Source organism: Linepithema humile, chromosome 1 (assembly GCF_040581485.1).
Source record: "Linepithema humile isolate Giens D197 chromosome 1, Lhum_UNIL_v1.0, whole genome shotgun sequence".
Classification (NCBI taxonomy): Eukaryota; Metazoa; Arthropoda; class Insecta; order Hymenoptera; family Formicidae; genus Linepithema; species Linepithema humile.
Window position 1 is genome coordinate 31,654,125 of NC_090128.1, and position 19,461 is coordinate 31,673,585.

General features: G+C 30.6%; 1 protein-coding gene across 5 annotated transcripts; it reads left to right on the forward strand.

The window, feature by feature from the left end:
• The first annotated feature begins 1,952 nt into the window (after window positions 1-1,952).
• LOC105676952 (CLN3 lysosomal/endosomal transmembrane protein, battenin) lies at window positions 1,953-19,411 on the forward strand. 5 transcript variants are annotated; one of them, XM_012375184.2, is made up of 9 exons: window positions 1,953-2,309; window positions 5,272-5,815; window positions 6,502-7,080; window positions 14,439-14,581; window positions 15,560-15,718; window positions 16,873-17,209; window positions 17,511-17,660; window positions 17,754-17,894; window positions 18,111-19,411. In XM_012375184.2, the coding sequence occupies exons 3-9, from the start codon at window positions 6,901-6,903 to the stop codon at window positions 18,249-18,251; spliced, it is 1,251 nt and encodes a 416-aa protein (XP_012230607.1). In that variant the 5' UTR covers window positions 1,953-2,309; window positions 5,272-5,815; window positions 6,502-6,900; the 3' UTR covers window positions 18,252-19,411. The 5 variants fall into 5 exon arrangements, with proteins under 5 accessions (XP_012230607.1, XP_012230615.1, XP_067203438.1 ...); XM_012375192.2 differs by having other exon boundaries at window positions 5,272-5,767; XM_067347337.1 differs by lacking the exons at window positions 1,953-2,309; window positions 5,272-5,815; window positions 15,560-15,718; ... (2 more) ...; window positions 17,754-17,894; window positions 18,111-19,411 and adding exons at window positions 8,533-8,741; window positions 9,093-9,945 and having other exon boundaries at window positions 6,901-7,080; window positions 14,439-14,576.
• Window positions 19,412-19,461: the final 50 nt, after the last annotated feature.

Genomic DNA, 19,461 nt, shown 5'->3' on the forward strand with positions numbered 1-19,461 from the left:
AGATGATGCGTTTGAGTCGAGCTCTAAAAGAAAAGCGGCCACTATACGGGCAGAGACACGACAAAGTCATTTTGTTACATGACAATGCTCGGCCACATGTGGCAAAACCAGTCAAAACTTACCTGGAAACGCTTCAATGGGAAGTTCTACCTCACCCGCCGTATTCACCGGACATAGCCCCCTCGGATTACCACTTGTTTCGGTCGATGGCGCATGGTTTGAGCGAGCAGCGCTTCCATTCTTTCGAAGAAACCGAAAAATGGGTCGATTCATGGATTGCGTCAAAAGATGAATCGTTTTTTCGACGGGGGATTCAATTACTGCCAGAAAGATGGGAGAAAGTGGTCTCTAATGATGGACAATACTTTGAGTAAAGTTATTGTAAGCCTTATATTTTAAATTAATGTTTTTTTTTAACAAAAAAAACAGCGAGAACTTATTCAAGGTCCTAATAGTAAAATTTATTTGTTGATATCTCTATGTTCACATAAACTAAATTGAAATATTAATTGATAAGATTAATCAAGATTCTAATCTCTATTTTGTTATTAATTTCTGATAATTTGATTGAATATTGATCTATTTATTAAGAATTATTAAATGTAGTTTTTTATTAGTTTCGGAAAGATTAAGTAAAAACATTTTTATATTTATTTAACAATTATAATTAATTATTTTTCAATTTTATTATTAAATTTGATATTTTGAAGGCTAAATTGCATACAACACGCGTGCAATGCTTTAATATCTTAAATTTAAATACAGTTTTAATAGAAAAAATATTTAAAAGGATTTATTGTTTTTAATAATCTACGCCACTTTTGAAGGCCAATCTTACATTACTCAATGGTCATAAAAAAACAAAAGGGTTATTATATGGTGATATCAGAAGCATTATTACGTATATTGTTTTGTTTTTATAAATATGATACAAATTAGAAGCGTTGGCATGTAAATTTATATTTTACTATAGCTATTTAGAAATATTGACCTCATTTTTTATAAGTTTAACGTTTTCAATAATAACAAATCGTTAGTTAATAATGAATGGAAGTCACCGCATTTTTATAAGTTATATATAGAAATAAAATATGAAACTATGTTCTCGGAATATATTTACTAAATGAACAGCAATATTATGTACAACATGTCACGCGTATGTATATGTCGGTGAAGGTTCGTAATAAATCGTGACCTTCTTTTTCTGTAGAAAATGTTATTAAAACGATAATGTCGATATAAATGCAACTGTTATTTAAAATAATAATTTTGTTGCAATCCATAAAGTTTCTTAATCTTGAAGTATAATTTTTGTCTTTTGCAGCATTGAAAAAATGCGATTTTATTTATAATATGTTTACTAATATCTTTACGTCATTTAGATGTATTTAGTAAAATTCTTCATTTTATCACATTATTATGATTCCTTGATGCAACGTACTGGTATCAATTTTGATGTTTTCTTTATCGAGTGTTTTCAATAAATAAATTATATTAAATGTTGTCTTAATTAATGCGCGTTTAAAAAATATTTTTTTTTAATTTTGCTTATAAGTTGAACTCGTAAATATTTATGCTAAATAATATACAGAATAATTCATGTAAATAGTAATCTACAATTTTTCTGTCATCGTAAATTTCGACTAACATTTTAAAATATTTGTAGAAATTTTATAAATCAAATTTTTCATTATTATTACGTATTTATTATAGAAATTATATTTTTATCATCTTATTAACGTAACATTTTTTTTAATTTAATTTTATTTATTATATTTATACTTTTCTTTGTTTATGCTTTCTATTATCAGCAGCTAGGTCCGCACAATTCGGCGGTCAGAAGTCGATTAATTAGCAGTTCTCGTCGTGACTGCTTGAAATCATCCAAGAATGAAGTGCCGTTGTCGATTTTGCCGAGTGGTTGCGCTAAGGTCGGTGGTATAAGTGCCGATTTCACCAGCAATTTATTTATTCCGAAGCTGGAGCTTGTTCAGGCAACCACAGCATTGCGATTACAGCTTTTATCAGTTTATTGATTGTAGTATTAAACTTTGACGGTGATTTGCGTTCGCGATTAAATTATTTATGAATTTTCTAAAAGTACAAAGTTTTGCTATTTTTTAAACAATATTAACAGATTTTAAGTTAGTGCTCTAAAAAAATTTTTTTGCATTAATTCAATGCCGTGTGCTATTTCGTCTCTGTGATATCATCTTGTGGTATTTCAACAACAATATAGTTATTATTGTTTAAGGGATTCTTCAGTCTGTTCTTCATTGAATTCTTCAAAGCTCAGAGATAAATTTTGGGTGAGTATTAGAGCTGTAGTTTTAGTTATTAATTATTAGATTAAAGGAAGATTTATTTTATGCAAGATTAAAGGAAGAGAGAAGAGAGAGAGAAATATATTTTTCCTATATTATACTTATATATATGTATATGATTGTCCAAAATGTTATATTTGACTGTCTATAATGCACTTTCAAATCTAAATTAATTTTTTACCTTGATTAATTGCATAATTTTTCTATCATAAATGTATAGATTTTATTTTTTACTTTACGTTATCAAATTTTGCTGCAAAAAATACAAATTTATTTGACATTCTTAATTATGTCATACATAATTTTTAAGCTAATTAAAGTACTGTATGAACAAGTGAACGAGAAGCAGCATTTTCTATAATTTCTTCGGTATTTTTTCTTTAATATAAAAAGTATTAAAATAATTTGTCTTTGTTTTCACTCAAATATTAACGGAGACCCACATTTAGTGCTAAATATAGTCGTGCAATGTTTAATTTATGGTAATATCCTTTTTAACTAACAATTAGTATCAATGAACGCATATATATAAGGTGCAAATGTGGGTCATATCGTCCAAATATGGGTCCAAATATGCGAACACTTTATACCACATACTATTTATAGTATGATTTAAGAACCAAACAGTAAAAGCGTAGTCATGAATATTGGCATTTCGGCCAACTTAATCTATTTAAGTCACTGCTGTCTGGAGCAGACTATTTTTTTTAATCAACCAGTCTTTGTTACGTTAAAATCTAATAATGTTAGATTTGTAACATAAGATTTGTAAATTGTAACACTAGATGCTGGCTGTTATGAGATACTTAAACAGAATTGTTTAGAGTCAATCTAATTATAATAAAGTACAGTTTCAAATTTCCATCTCGATTACAACATAAATTATAATACTGATAAATTGTATATTTTATTTTTACTAAGAGAATATTATATCCTTAATTATGCAATGATAAATATAGTTAAAAACGCTTTTTTGCGATAATATTTGACTTTAGCTATTAAAAGCATCATCTACGATAATACCAATGGCAATTTGATACCGTATCTTTCGGTTAAAAGGAATTACGTAGCTGGTGTTATCGCAAGTAATGTTTTTCAGTAATTTAAATAACATTGCAACAGTCAATATATATCGAGATGGAAAACTATTTGCGCAAACAATATTTTTGAAAGAAACACTACGGTGCTTCAGCAAATCACATGTTACAGCATGTTGATTAATGCAAACGCATTGTACTTGTAGAACCAATTAAAAACTATTTACGTTTATTGTGTAATTTATTTAATCCGTTTGAATATCTGTTTGGACAAATTTTATTGAAGCAGTTTTTTTTCTCATAATTAATCATGTGGTAACATTGCTGTAGCGTATAACTGACTGAATATCGTCATAGGTAGGTCAAGTACAATTGGTTCATTTGAAGTACGCCAGTCACGTGTGTGTGTGTGTCATTCACAGTATGAAAAAACCAGCGCAATTGGTGTTGTAATCAGTGTAACGTGTCATGCGATTATCCATAGTAGACACAGATTATGATAAAATTAAAATTGTGGGTACAAAGCTGTCAGCGTAAATTACTTTAAAAATTGAGAAAAAAGTATTATGCACGAAAGAGCGAGAGAGCGAGAGATAGTATGTGTGTGTGTTTTGTAATAAAAGTATAATCACTTCAAGAGTTACGCAATAATAATATCACAGACATATTATTAAATGTTGCTCTGTAATCTAAAAAAACTGTTTTTTAAAATAAAGCACGTAAAGATACATTAAAAGAAAATAATTGAAAAATGATTTGAAACTTATCTTATCACTTGTCACTTTATTTATTTTTTGATCAGATTATTTAGGTTGCTTTGAAGATAAAGTTTATGACTGATTCTGAAAATCAGAATATATCTATTTCGCACATTTGCTTTCCTTCTCGAGTAAAATGTTTTATTATAATTTTTTCACGCTAGTGAAAATTGTACAGCGGTTGAAACCTGCATATGTCATTAGTCAGTGAAAAAATTTGTGATGTAAAAATATCTAGATAAGCGAAATGTTGTTTCCATACTGCTTAATTTTAAAACTGCATTTAAAAAATAAATGTACTTAAAAATAAAAAAATAACAACAAGATTGTTGCAAAATTACCTTTACGAAGCGACATTTCGGAAAATCTCTTACGGTTTCTCACGTTCTAGCATTTATGAAAATATTATCTATATAGCGCACGTGTGTTATCATTATAATATACGTGTATCAATGTGCTTAATTTATGTTCCGTTAAATAATACGAAACGACTCGTTTGAACAATGGAAATGGCGCTTCTAAAAATATTTTGTAATAAATATCGACACACAAAAATTTTCACATGTAAATAAAAATGTATATTTTAAAGTTTTCCGCGATTTTATTTCCATAAAATATACATATTTTGTATTTGCATGTTAAACTGTTCGTACTTGTTCAAATGTTAAGAAAATTGAATAGGGCTATGCAAATTTTGCGACTAAACTACGTAGTAAGCTTTTTCCATTGCAGTGTACCAGTTCGTGCAAAAGCGTCGACCTTGAATAAATGTAGAAAATGCAGTTTAAAATCACTTAACTCGAGATAATAGACAGCACTGAATGTAAAAATGACCATTAAATATGATTAGCGTAAATTTTCACAAGATTTTACGTAGAATTTTTATTATGCACATTTCATACACGTTATAATACAAAAATTATATTTATATACAACATAAAACAATATGTAAAACTTTACAAGCTGTTATTTAAAACAAATAATGTTATAATTATGCAAAATTAGTATAAATGTCAAATAATGTATTTTCTATTATACATGTATGTTAAATTAGAAACAGAACATGCTTTTCGTTAATGTTTGTTAATTAGTTATTTGTTGTTTAATTTACAATTTTAATTATCTTGCTAATGTCGTTTTTTTTATTAACAGCTCACTAGCCGCATCGTCTGACTATTCGAAGAATCTCCGCTTGACTCACACAAAAATCTACAAAAAGAGAATCTACCCATAAAGGATATTCAGAATTAATGAAGCGGTCTTGATCTTCTATCGATATCTATATTATTTTTCAAAATTTTAGTTAAATACATTGTTTAAAATAAATAAATAAATAAAAATAAATAAAAAAGTAGACAAAACAGTCTAATATCAATATAATATAAATAATTTATCTGTCGAAAAAGTTGCGAGAACAGCGATTTGAAATTTATTGATATCTGGTGATCGACTGGCATAATCGAGGAAGAGCATTTATACGCGACTTATCTGGAGTAAGCACGATATTGGAAAAGAGGTAGAGAAGTTTCTCGAAGCTTGAACGAACATACGCGGGAGGTACCCCATCGTCGAGAGAAGACTGTGGAGGGAGAAGGGAGCCGAAGGTGGGAATCGGACGCCACGAGACAGTGCGTCATCCTTGGAAAAGGTATATCCAGTGCATCGTTAGCCACGGATTTAAATGGCTCGATCAAAGGTAAAATATCGCGCGCGTACTGAACGAAAAGATGAAGTTGCGTTGAACTGAATGTGTTCATCAAGAAATTTGGCAGAATTATTGAAGACAGTGTGGCATTGTGGATCAACAGAGACTATATATACTTCAGATAGGACGCATTCTTTCTTTGTTGATAACGAGACAGTTAAACTCCTTACTATTGTACAAATGATTTGTTGATAGAAAATATCTTGAATAATTACTGGCAATTATAAGGATCGACTGAGGCAATACGCAACTTTTAATAAAAGAGATGATATTATTAAAATAGAAGAAAAAAAAACTAATCTTTGTTCTCCGTCTTGTAAAAAACAATTTATTAATAGCAAGTACAAGTCAAACTATGAATTGCTAAAAAAGATTACGAAAAAAGAAAGTGGGATCAATAGAAAGAATATATGATTGACACATTTTTATCGCGACAGAATGCTATCCTTATCTTCGTGAGAAAAAAAGAGCGTTGAACTTCGTGCTCCATTTTATACTGAATGATTCATTACAAACAAGTGATAATCACAAACGAGTGATAATCACTTTTCAATTAATTGTTCACTTTTAACTAACTGTGAGAGACAGAGGCGTTGTTATTGTTGAGTTACTTTCGTATAATTATTCTTTAGTGTCGTAGAAAAGATTTTTAGAGTTTGACGCTAAATCCGTTCTAGAGGCATTTCAAAGGAAAAAGCAGCTGCTAGGCCGAAATTGCTCGGACGGGAGAAGCCAAAGAAGAAACGATTTCTGTGATAATAAAAGAGTAAAAGAGAATCGAAGGAGAGTGGAAACAGGAAAGCCAGAGAAAAAGAGACAAGTCGATAGAGAAAGAGAGAGAAAAAGAGAAGCCTACGAGTTTAACTGCTACACATGGAACCGATTTAGTAGGCGCACGTATTTTGTTTGAGGAAGAAAGAAAGGAAGGGAGCCGTTTGTTGAGCAGTAAGAGGAGTGTTTGAAGATAGACGCTAAAAAACATAATAACAAAGAAAAAATAAAAAGGAGAGAAACGAAGCTTTACCTGAATTAGAATAATTTGATAAAGGGACAAAGAAATACGTCCTGTCATCAAGATGAGTAGTTTGACTAATTCGCGTGTTGCCAGAGATGTATTTGATGAGGATGCTATTGTTAAGAAGGAACGATGGCGTAATCTCATAGCCTTTTGGATTTTGGGGCTGTGCAACAATTATGGATACGTCGTAATGCTTAGCGCGGCTCATGACATCCTCAAAAGCAAGTTCGGTGAGGAGGTGAGTAATCATAATTTACATTTATTTACCGTAAAAAATATTGAAACTAATATCTGTCAAAATTTGTGAAGAACTTGGAGAATATACTTAATATTTTTTAATTAATTAATTTTTATTGTTGATATAAGCTGAGATCGCGGCTCAACACACACATATTATTACATATGTGTATTCTGTTTTCTAGCGTAATAACAGATTAATTTTAATATTAAAAAAGAATTTTAATACCTTTTTATTTAGCAATTTTTTACACACTGTTTATAAAATAGAAAATTAATTATGTTTAATTTCTAATTAAAAGTTTGATAGAATTTTACCATTTTATTGATTGCATTAATGATATCCGTTACTTTTACATTCACAAAGATGTTCTTTTTAGTCTTTACAAGCATGAAAAAATATTGAGTCATTAATAAATTATGTAACAAAAAAAAGATTTTTTTTTTCCGAGAAATGTAATTGTTGGATGTAAATACACTAGGAATTATTAGTGTACCTGATTATACAATATGCAATCTTCGAATTGTAAAAAATGGAAAATAGATAACTCTAGATAACATTGATAGAGAAATATTTAAGAATTTAAGATTAATTACAGTACAAGAAATCAATAGAATATTTGATATCTATTTTTGAAATTTATTGTTAGGCAGGCTACCTAAAATTCAATGGAGACACTGCTATTTTCTAGATAAATTCACATAATTATTTACATTATTGTTTTCTCCAGATAACAATAGCATTCATAATAATTGATAGTGAGTATCAGGTTCATCTTGGCATATGGTATGCCAAACGGTGCAACAAACTGCATTACTTTATTCACAAAGACATAATTATTATTTGTACCGCAAACTCCGAAAGACTTTTAAATATTACGTCTAGTTTCTGTATTTTATAAATCTCGTCACTTTCTTATTTCTGTAAAAAAGAAGCAGAGTTTAAAGAATAAGAAATATTTTATGATAATAGCATATATTGTAAATCTTTAAATTAATTTTTACTGATATAATTTGTTATCAATAGATATTCTTGTGCATTTGCTTTAAAATTCTCAGATTTTTTATTTTATGAATCTTTATCCGATAATAATCGGGAACACAATATCTGATAATGCAACAATAGAATCTGCGTAAGATATTTTACATCAACAGATACTTGAAACTTACTAGTCTAGATTTTAAAGTACAATGCGTTAAAGAAACATATATACAGATTACTATTAAAAACTATTACAGACTCCTATTAAAAAATTATATTATGTGTCTCGTTCTCGATGATATTATTGTAGTCATGCTTGTCATGCCTAGTACCACAACGTTTAGCGCTTATAATTTTTTAAAACTTGGCGCCTTTCCGCCATTTGGTGTCCTCCTATCCTCATATTGTTTCGTTGTGCCGAGGCATCAAGACGTGTTAGCGATCAAAATTAAGAAGATAACGTTCTTCCAGATATAATAGGATGTCAGAACGCAAAGTTAAAAAGCGAGCGAGATCCCGATCACGGGAAGATCGTCATTCTAAAAGAAAATTCGATCAACTACAACAACATGTGGATAACCTCACAAAAATCGTCGAGAAGTTGGTGAGCGTCCAAAAAGTACAGACTGCACCAACAGTCACAAAAGAAAAAGAAAATTCGTGCAATACTAATATAATGGGTAAGTAAAAACATAAAGTCGCGAAAAAATCTTATCTTTCCACACGAAAGTTGAGAGGTTAAACCCACACGGTTTTACCATAGTCCATACGACTTACATAAGACGTCAATGTGATAAAGTTCAACAAGAACGTTAGTATCACAAATTGCACAATAAGTGCCATGTGTCTTTACATAGAGAATCGTTGTGATAAAGTTTCAATAAGAACGTTAATATCACAGATTGCACAATAAGTGCCATGCGTCTGTATATAGAGATTCGTTGTGATAAAGTTTCAATAAGAACGTTAAGATCACAAATTGCACAATAAGTGCCCTATTAAAAAATCTTCCTTTCCTTTCTTTTTGTTAGAAAACGAGGAGAATAAAGAAAATAATCCGAACGTGGAGGAAATCGCAGATGTCGCAATCGGAAAGGAAGAGATAACGGAAATGGTTTCTGAACAAGAAAAAGACAGCGCCTTAAAAGTATTGGGAATGGATCCCAAGGATTCCAAATTCAAGCAGGTTAAATACCATCCAGAATTAAAAAATACATGGCTAAAATGGAAGAATGAAGGCCTTCCAGAGAAAAATAAGAAGGAGATTTTGGAATCTTACAATAGAAAAGGCGACTTATATATAGAAGCTCCTCAGTTAAATTTGGAAATAATTCCATTGCTCACAGAGGTTGCAAAAAAGAGGGACCAATATTTTACAGATACCCCAAATTGTGTTGGTACAGCCATAGCCGCCTTAGGTGCTGCAGTCTCCATGTTATTAGATCCTCCAGAAGAAGGATTAGATGAAGACATATTTACCGACTATATAAGCCATGCTGGGCAGATCTTAACAGATGTCTTTCATCAACAATCAATAGCGAGAAAGTCATTCATTACACCACAATTAAATAAGAGTATTAAGCCAGTGGTGGATACAATGTTCTCAGATGATTGGCTTTATGGAGATAATCTCAAGGAAAAAGTCAAGGATGTGAAAGAAATAGAAAAAGCTTGTACAAGCCTCAAAGACAAAACGCCACAAAAACACACATTCAGGTTTCGCGAACAGGGAAACTCGAAATACCCACCTGCGGGATACCGGCAAGTGGGTCAACAACCAAGACGTCGACAGATGAGATTCAAGACAAAACCATTCAAAACCTTCCAGGATTCGTCCAAAACAACTCAAGCACCAAACCAATCATTGACGAAGAAATAATTCCGGTAAATAAATCAGCAGGGCGTCTTAGTTTTTTCATAGAAAGATGGAAAAGTATTACCTCAGACAGGTATATTCTAAACTGTTTAAAGGGTTATAGAATTCCATTTATAGAAACACCGATTCAGAAATTGGTCCTTAAAGAAAAGACCTTTTCTGCTAAAGAATAAAAAAAATACAATTAGAAATTAACAAACTCCTTAAAAAAGGCGCGATTGAGAAATGTAAAGATTGTGAGGGACAGTTTCTTTCTTCCTACTTCTTGATTCCAAAACCTGATGGTACGAATCGTTTCATTTTTAATCTTAAAAAACTAAACAACTTTATTAACCCCCCACACTTTAAATTAGAGGATATTCGATCAGCAATGAGTTTAATATCATAAGGAAGTTTTATGGGCTCTGTAGATCTTAAAGATGCATATTTTCTGGTTCCCATCTACGAGGGTCACAAAAAATTTCTTCGTTTTAAATTCAAGGGAAAAACTTTCCAGTTTTTGTGTTTACCCTTTGGATTATGCACTAGCCCGTACGTTTTTACTAAAATTATGAAATCTGTTGTCAGTAAATTGAGACTACAAGAAATAGTGTTGGTATTATACTTAGATGATTTTTTATTTATTCACAAATCAAAAATTATATGTGAAGAAAATATAAAGAAAGCAATAGATATTCTGAAATACTTAGGATTTATTATAAACTATCAAAAAAGTTCTTTAGTGGCTAATCAAAAATGTAAATATTTAGGATTTATTATTGACTCAGTCAAATTTTCTTTAAATTTGACAGATAGAAAAAAGAATCAGATAATAGAACTGATAAATGAATTTAAAAGCGGAAAAGCATATAAAATTAGAAAATTCGCTAAACTTTTAGGAGTTTTAACATCAACTTGCCCAGCTGTAGCTTACGGATTTATTCATTGCAAAAGATTAGAAAGACAAAAATTCCTAGCCTTAAAATTCAATGGCGGAAATTATGAAGAAAACATCTGGATAAATGAAGCTATGTTAGAAGAGTTACAATGGTGGAAATTAAATGCGATTATTGGAACAAACCCAATCAGAACTCAAGCTTATATGATCGAAATATTTTCTGATTCTTCCTTATCAGGTTGGGGTTGCTACTGTAATGGTTCAGATGCCTTTGGTTTTTGGAACAAACAAGAGAAGAAAAATCATATTAATTACCTTGAATTATTAGCGGCCTTTTTTGCGGTGAAATGTTTTGCGTCACAGTTATCACAATGTGAGGTGTTACTAAGACTAGATAACACTACCGCTATTGCTTACATTAATAGAGCTGGTGGTGTACAGTATCCACATCTTAGTGAGCTTGCGAGAAAAATTTGGAAATGGTGCGAAGAAAGGAAAATATGGTTAAAGGCATCATATATTCCTTCGGCGGAAAATATAGAAGCTGACAGAGCGTCACGAAATATTAATATAGATTCTGAATGGGAACTTTCTCAGAAAGTTTTCAAACAAATAGAGAAAAAATTTGGTCCTTTTTCAATAGATTTATTTGCATCTAGATTAAATACTAAATGTAAAAAATTTTATTCTAGATTCCCGGATCCAGAAGCGCAATCGATTGACGCCTTTACTGTATCATGGGAAAAAGAGGAAAATTTTTATGCCTTTCCTCCCTTCGCACTCATTCTGAAAACATTAAAAAAATAATTAATGATAAAGCTATAGGCACTATTGTAGTACCGTTATGGCCCACTCAATCGTGGTACCCCCTTTTTTCATCACTCCTCATTGAGCGCACTATCATATTCAAACCTAATAGTACGCTATTATGGGCTTGTTCGTTTTAGCTGCACTGGGGCAGCTCTGGGTCTGCTCTAAACAAGATAATACAGGACAAACTATTTATCTGTCCTGTATTATCCTGTGTAGAGCAGACCCAGAGCAGCCCCAGTGTAGCTAAAACGAACAAGCCCTATTATCTCCTTACAGAGACAGGAGCCATCCATTAGGGTCCCACCTTTCATTAATGGCAGGCAGGTTATCAGGTCAGCATTCTTAAGAAAAGGATTAACAGAAGATGCGATAGATGTAATGATCGATTCTATCACAAAAACAACGCTGAGACAATACGAATGTAGCTTAAAACGCTGGTGGGAATTCGCACATTTAGAAAAAATAGACTTATTTAATGCAAAAACGACAGAAATTATCAAATTTCTAAATAATCTTTTCAAGAAAAGTGCAAGTTATAGCACTTTAAATACTACTCGTTCCACAGTTTCCTTAATCTCAATATATGATATTTATAAGGATGGTTTAATTAGTCGGTTCTTAAAAGGAGTATTTAAACAAAGACCATCTATTCCAAAATACGCTACAACATGGGATATTACTCCGGTACTTAACTACATTGAAAAATTACACCCTCTTAAAGAATTGAATTTAAGGGAAGCTGGGGAAAAGGTGGTAACACTGCTAGCCTTAACAACCGCTCAGAGGCTTCAAACTCTATCGCTAATAGATATTGATAATATAGTGAAATCGGATACAGGGTTAAATATTAAAATTACAGAACGAATAAAAACTTCTAGGCCTGGAGCTTTTCAACCAGAATTAATATTACCATTTTTTAAGGAGAAACCAGGTTTATGTGTGGCATCTACAATCCTAGATTATATAGATTATACTAAAAAGTTAAGAAATAAAAATAACAAAAGGTTATTTATAGCAACAGTGAAACCCTTTGGTGCAATATCATCACAAACTATTGGTCATTGGATTAAAAGACTTTTAGGTAAAGCTGAAGTTGATACCAACCAGTTTACAGCGTATAGTACACGACATGCAGCAGTATCTGCGGCTTACAAGCAAGGAGTAAACATAACAGCTATAAGACGTAGTGCCGGTTGGGCACCAGGTTCACAAACCTTCTTTAAGTTTTATAATAAACCAATTCAGACTCCGAATGACCAATTTGCGCGTGTAATATTAAAAAATAAGAAAAATAATGTTAAAAAGTAAGTTCAATAAAGAAAATAAAGAATTATCACGCAAGCTCTAAAAAACTACAATAATATCATCGAGAACGAGACACATAATATAATTGAATGATCAAACGAGCCCGCCTTCGGCGGGCTCGTTTGATCAAAATTATATGAAGTGTCTCGTTCGAAGATGATAGGTTCTCCCCTCCATAAACATTGATTCCTTACCTTAAATTAAGACCCAAAAAACATACCCACTATCATCTTCCAGTTACCTCGTGATAATCCATGCTCTTACACAAAACAATATGAGGATAGGGGGACACCAAATGGCGGAAAGGCGCCAAGTTTTAAAAAATTATAAGCGCTAAACGTTGTGGTACTAGGCATGACAAGCATGACTACAATAATATCATCTTCGAACGAGACACTTCATATAATTTTGATCAAACGAGCCCGCCTTCGGCGGTATTCAATTATATAAATCTGCCTGTTAAAACACTAAGATACATATTAATTGCAAGGTTTCGAGTACTTTTCAAAACTGACAATTTGTGATTAATTTAACGTTAAATAAAAAATAATAATAAAATAATAAAGTAAAAAGATATGTTAGTGGTTTGTTTGTTATTTTTAAGAATAAAATTTTAATATTTGCATAAAAGTAATTGAATTTAATTGATAATTAATATGCATAGCTTTCTGTGCCAGTCTTTTGTCTAAATCAAAATGTCAATTAGCAATATTTCACACTCGTCTGATGCTCGTCTGATAGATAATTGAATACTTGCAAAAGTTCCATGAAAAATTTTTTAATGGCGGTGTTATAATAGATTGATATTATAAAGTGTAATTATAAACTATATATTTTGATTTATATTGGATTAATTATTCGAATGCATTCTACGATAAAAATAAAAAAATAATTAAAAATATCCGCGCGAAAGATAATATTTAATGATATGTTTAACAATTATATTAAACATATATGTTTAACAATGTAATGATATGTTTAATAATATAATAATTTATTAGCATTACACGAAAAAACTCATCGCATTTCAATAATTCATATCGTTTGACCGGATTCTCGGAGCGAATTCCAGAGTAGGAAAAAACATGTCAATATATCATCAACAAAAGTACGAAACTGTCATATATGCAATCAGCGTTCTTTCAATATGTATATTGTGTTTATAATTGATGTGTTACATAAAATCAAGGAAAAGCAAGGTTGCAATAAACAATTAGTTTATCACAACTAAAGTGTTTCTGATGCAAAATTTATTTCTTAAATATAAACTTTTTGTTATTAATAAAATAGAGAGAGCCTGTTTATATGAGGAATAGTATAACATATAAATTAAACTAATGTGTTTAGAAAAAAATCATAAAATAAGACTTGTAATGTTCTCTTATCAAAAACTTTAATATTCAATATATTTAAAGCACTTTTTTTTTTAATTTCTTAAATTCTTTATATATTATACATAAAGGTATAGATGAAGTTAATTTGCAAGGGTTTCTCTGATTTCTCTAGGATGTCACGCCAGATACAAACAGCACGATTACAACGGGAGATCGCGCATGCAACACAGTTTCGACCGGCGCTATACTTTTAGCAGATATTATTCCATCGTTAGCGATAAAGATTACGGCGCCATTTTTGCCGTTTTTAGTGCAGTGAGTATCCACTTTATCTTTGTTTTTCAACTGCGTAGCGCTATGAAATGCATTTTTATGCGTCCTAGCGTTATTCTATGATCATTTGTTGAAACGAAGTCAGTGAGCACTGCAAACGAACATTTTCATGAAATTTGCGTTTTATATTTATTCGTTATTAATTCATGACGATTGAATTAAACATGGTACAAAATTTATTTTTTTCTTTTTTTTACAAAGTATATTCTCATTTATATTCAACACAATTATTTATTTAGTTTATCTAATTTATCAATGATTAATATTCAAATCTATGTACTCTTCTTTTGAGAATATAATTTTTATCTGAACATATGTTAAGATTTTACGCTTGAATACTTCATACGGTAATTAGCAAATTGACAGCTCAATGAATAAAAATAAACGTGTAAAGATTAATTTACATTGTGATGATTGAATGACATATGTTTAATGATAACATGATGAAATATATCGACATATGTTCAATGACGTACACATTTCTAATTATTGGATTGCCAAAATAAAATGCAAATAATTCTAGAAGAAATAAAAAGATCATAATAACTATATTTTTAGATTTTAATTTGTATTGTTGTATTGTATTATTGTTGTGATTGTATTGTTTGAAGAAGTTTTTTATATTATTTAGTTATGAAAAATTAATAATAAATTTCTTTTGTTATGTACACATCAATTATACTTTATTGATAGAAAATATTTGTGTGATTAAAAAAAGGTGGAAGATATATGTTATGTGTAAAATTAATTAAGTATGAAATTCAGCGTGTAATCTGAGTATTTCTGCTCATCATCGCCTCTCTTTTTTGATACTATGTTTTTTTTTTTATTAAAATCTTCGGTGCACGATGCGCGGATGGTGGAGTCTCGGATTTCGTGTAAGTCTTTTTCGCGGTTGTGGAAACTCGGTCGGCCGCAATTGTCCAAACTCTAATCGATTAATCGACTCGTTAATTACAGTGCTCGACTGGCTACCTGTGTGTTATTTTCCGCTGCAGGATTCCTCATGGTATCGTTAAGCACTACTGAATGGCTTGCCATTATGGGCGTCGTTATAACATCGCTCTCCTCCGGCTTAGGCGAAGTTACTCTTCTCAGTTACAGTAACGAGTTTCATAAGTAAGTACACTCTGTTATTGTACTATAATCGTTTTTGTATCTATTATAACGGAAACTGAATCTTTTTATTATTCAATTGTCAGGCGGTGTTTAACATGAATAGTTTGTTGTTGCAGATTCTTATAAAATTAAAGTTAACGATCTTGGAATAGTATAGTTTTGATAATTCTTTCGATATAGCGAAAAAAGTAGCTATAAGTGTACATAAAATAAACTCTATAACTCAGAATAATAACGAAAACTCGAAGGCAACTGTGGCTAAAGTCTGATGTTTTGACTAACTGTGATATCAGCTGCAGATCTTGATAAGTGTCTAATTATCGTATGTTAAACAATGAAAATGATTAATATTTTAACAAAACACAACAAAAACATTTTGTTAATTGGTTTCTAATTAACATTAAAAATGCGAATACAATTCCACAAAATTTGAATATATAAATTAAAAATATAAATTATAGTTTTTTAAAGAATATTTAAAGCTATTGGCTCGATATTTTTAAAGCGATGCATTTGACAGTCGGAAATTGTTATTTGTGGTTATTAGGACAGAAATATTTTCAGAATACTAAATGCGTTGACATTTAGACAGTTGTGACACAGAAGTAGCGATAAGATAACACCAACGGCAAATCAACCACTTTCAAGTTTTAACGTAGAAAAATACAATAAACTTCATCGCGCGCAATTGATATGGAGAATACTAAGATTAAAAATGCGCACGTGTGAAACTTTGTCGCCGCACGTACGTCTATGTATAATTATACTAGTGGATAATTATGGGTTGCAAAACAACAGATGTAATAACTAATCACGCTAATCATTTTCTTGTAAAGAGTATACATATTATAATTGGAACATCTATTATGTGAGGATTGTTTTATTTTTTTTCATCCTAGATGATTGCAAAAGTATGGAAACGGAAAAGAGTTACGTGATATAATCGTTAGATAAGCAGCATTTAAACTCTATTCAGCGTAATTACATAATTAAACACTAAAAATTACAAAAAATATGAGATAAAATTACACTTAATATTGATTTCAAACTTTAATTTTATTTATTTGTATTTGCGTTTTGTTTTAACGACTTCTCAACTAAATGATTAATCGAAAATTTGTGTTTATTACTTATTGTTATTAATTGTTTTACAGAGATGTGATCTCGACATGGTCATCGGGCACAGGCGGCGCCGGTATAGTCGGCGCTGTGTCCTACGCTGGACTTGCTATGGTGTTATCTACCGAAAACACATTGTTAGTCATGTTGATTGTGCCAGTTTTGGAAGCGATCGCATTCTGGTGTATTCTCAAACATCCGGTGCACACCAGAATTCCGATCACGAAGGACGGTATCAATAGTCAAGAACAAATCGTCAAAGTTCCTAAGAAGAGTTTCAGGGATAAGATCAATTTGGTGCCTGGCTTGATGAAATACATGATACCGCTTGGACTAGTTTATCTGTTTGAATATTTCATCAACCAAGGCCTGGTAAAATAATATTTTTATCACAGTTTATAGATAAAATTCTTCTCTCCTTTTATTATATCCACAAATTTTTATATATTTATTTCAATTTTTTTTTCCTTTCTGATAAGATTGGAAAATTTTGTGCGTTTGTGTTTTGTTAAGAATTACTTAAAGTAAATAACTAAATTCTTCTTTTAAATAGATAAAAGTTATATTGTTTAGTATTGTCTATAAAGTCATATCGCTTATTAAATATTTTTCTGGTTATAAATTACTATCCGACAATTAATTTTGCAAGTAACACGAGTGAAACATTTTACAGTACGAACTCATCGAATACGATGACATTTGGCTGACGCATGCCGAACAATACAGATGGCTACAAGTGGATTATCAAATAGGTGTATTTATTTCGAGATCATCGGTAAATTTAGTGAGCGTTAACAAAATTTGGATTATGTCCGTGTTGCAGGTAATGATTCAGACTCAAGAGAAATTGAACAAAGATATGACTTGTATGAATTCTGCAAAAAGTTGTTATTTCTTACGTTGATTTTCTTTTCAGTTTATTAACGTCATAATTCTTCTCTTTGAGGCTATTTATTATTACATACCATATATATGGATCGTTTTCATCATTGTATTGTGGGAAGGTCTGCTTGGCGGCGGGGCGTACGTGAATACTTTCTACAAAATATCAACAGAGGTGATAAAACTATTTTTTAAACAGAAGAGAAAAAAACAAATTTGAAATTAAATGCATGAGAATATAAAAATTAAATGCATTGAGTTCTTTTTGAATTTTAAAACTACGTAAAGGGATGAAAAAGATGTTTTACTGCATAAATAACTGGCAATATTTTTTTTTAAATATAGAATAAATAAATAAACATATATAATATGCCAAATTTTTTGTTCATAGATTCCGAGAGCGGATCGCGAAATTTCTCTGGGAATTACAGCGATGGCAGATGCGATTGGAATCACGTTGGCTGGATGGCTTTCCATGCCAGTCCATAATGCTATTTGTCGTCTACCGCAACCGAAACGATTAGGCGTCTAGAGATACGGAATTTATCTACCACCGAGTGTAATAATAAAATTAATACGAGCGGATACGTCTGCTTTTAAAAGTTCCTCCATATCGGCATTTCTAAAGAAAGATAACGCAACTCGTATCTTAGTGATTACATATAGAATGTAAGTGCTTCATCATATGATTGCGAGATTATAAAGCAATCAGCATACAGATTTGATCAATTTTTTGCAAAATTAGAGAAAATTTGCATCTGAAGAAGATGTTCAAGAATGCAAGCGGCACAGTCATAAATCTTTATCGTCAATTCTTAATACTATTTTACTTGTCTTGTATCATATTTTCTAAAAGAATTTTCTTAAACGCCGCTTCAATGTTCACTTTGCTATAACTATATCATTTAAGAATTTTCTTCTAGAACCATATTAAACAGTCTTGATTACAAATATTTAAGCTTTATTCAATACAAACGTTTAAAAGACTAAGAACAGAACATACAATATATATATTTCTATATAATGCATAATATGATGACATAGCACGTAACAAGGTTGTATATGACATACGAGCATCATCTGTGTTTTGATTGAAGAATTTTTTTTCGAGTATTGTATTGTATTATTGGTTTATTTATTTTATGATATGCATGCAACTTTTGAATTGTACTGTAATCTATTTTTTCTTATAATAATGTATCTAAATCTTGACTAGTACAATACTATTGTTTCCCCTTTTTTAATACATATCCAAAGATAAGTTTTGAAATTATTAAGTGTTTTGATTTTTTAGTAAAATTTTTTACATTGTTATGATATTTCAAGCTTACAGTGATGAAACGAAATGTTTATATAGTTTGGCATTCTCGAGCGTCCTAGAGCGTCCAAGATCCTGCACTATCAAATGTGATTCTATCGAATGTGCTGTTCTGTATTGTTTATCATTCGAGGATTTCCTCAGTATTAGTAGCTAGAGTTAATCTAATCAAGAACAATTTACAAATGCTCTTGCACATATCGTGATTAGATATAAAAATTATTAGTTTAAACTATATCTCTGTTTTGTTATATTAATTGCATTTATTATTTTGTGATTTAAGTGTATTGTCATATACATCTTTTGATTCAGTTATTATGATTTAATGTTATAATTTTGATGCCGATTTTAATAAAATGGCTGTTAAAACACAAGATGATAAATATTTTTTCCAAAATATTTGCTGAAGTATTATGTGATAGTA

Coding starts and splice junctions, on each gene's coding strand:
- LOC105676952 (XM_012375184.2), top strand. CDS start 6,901: ATGAGTAGTTTGACTAATTCGCGTGTTGCCAGAGATGTATTTGATGAG. Junction 15,719..16,872: donor TACAGTAACGAGTTTCATAA/GTAAGTACACTC, acceptor ATTGTTTTACAG/AGATGTGATCTCGACATGGT. Junction 17,210..17,510: donor ATTTCATCAACCAAGGCCTG/GTAAAATAATAT, acceptor AACATTTTACAG/TACGAACTCATCGAATACGA.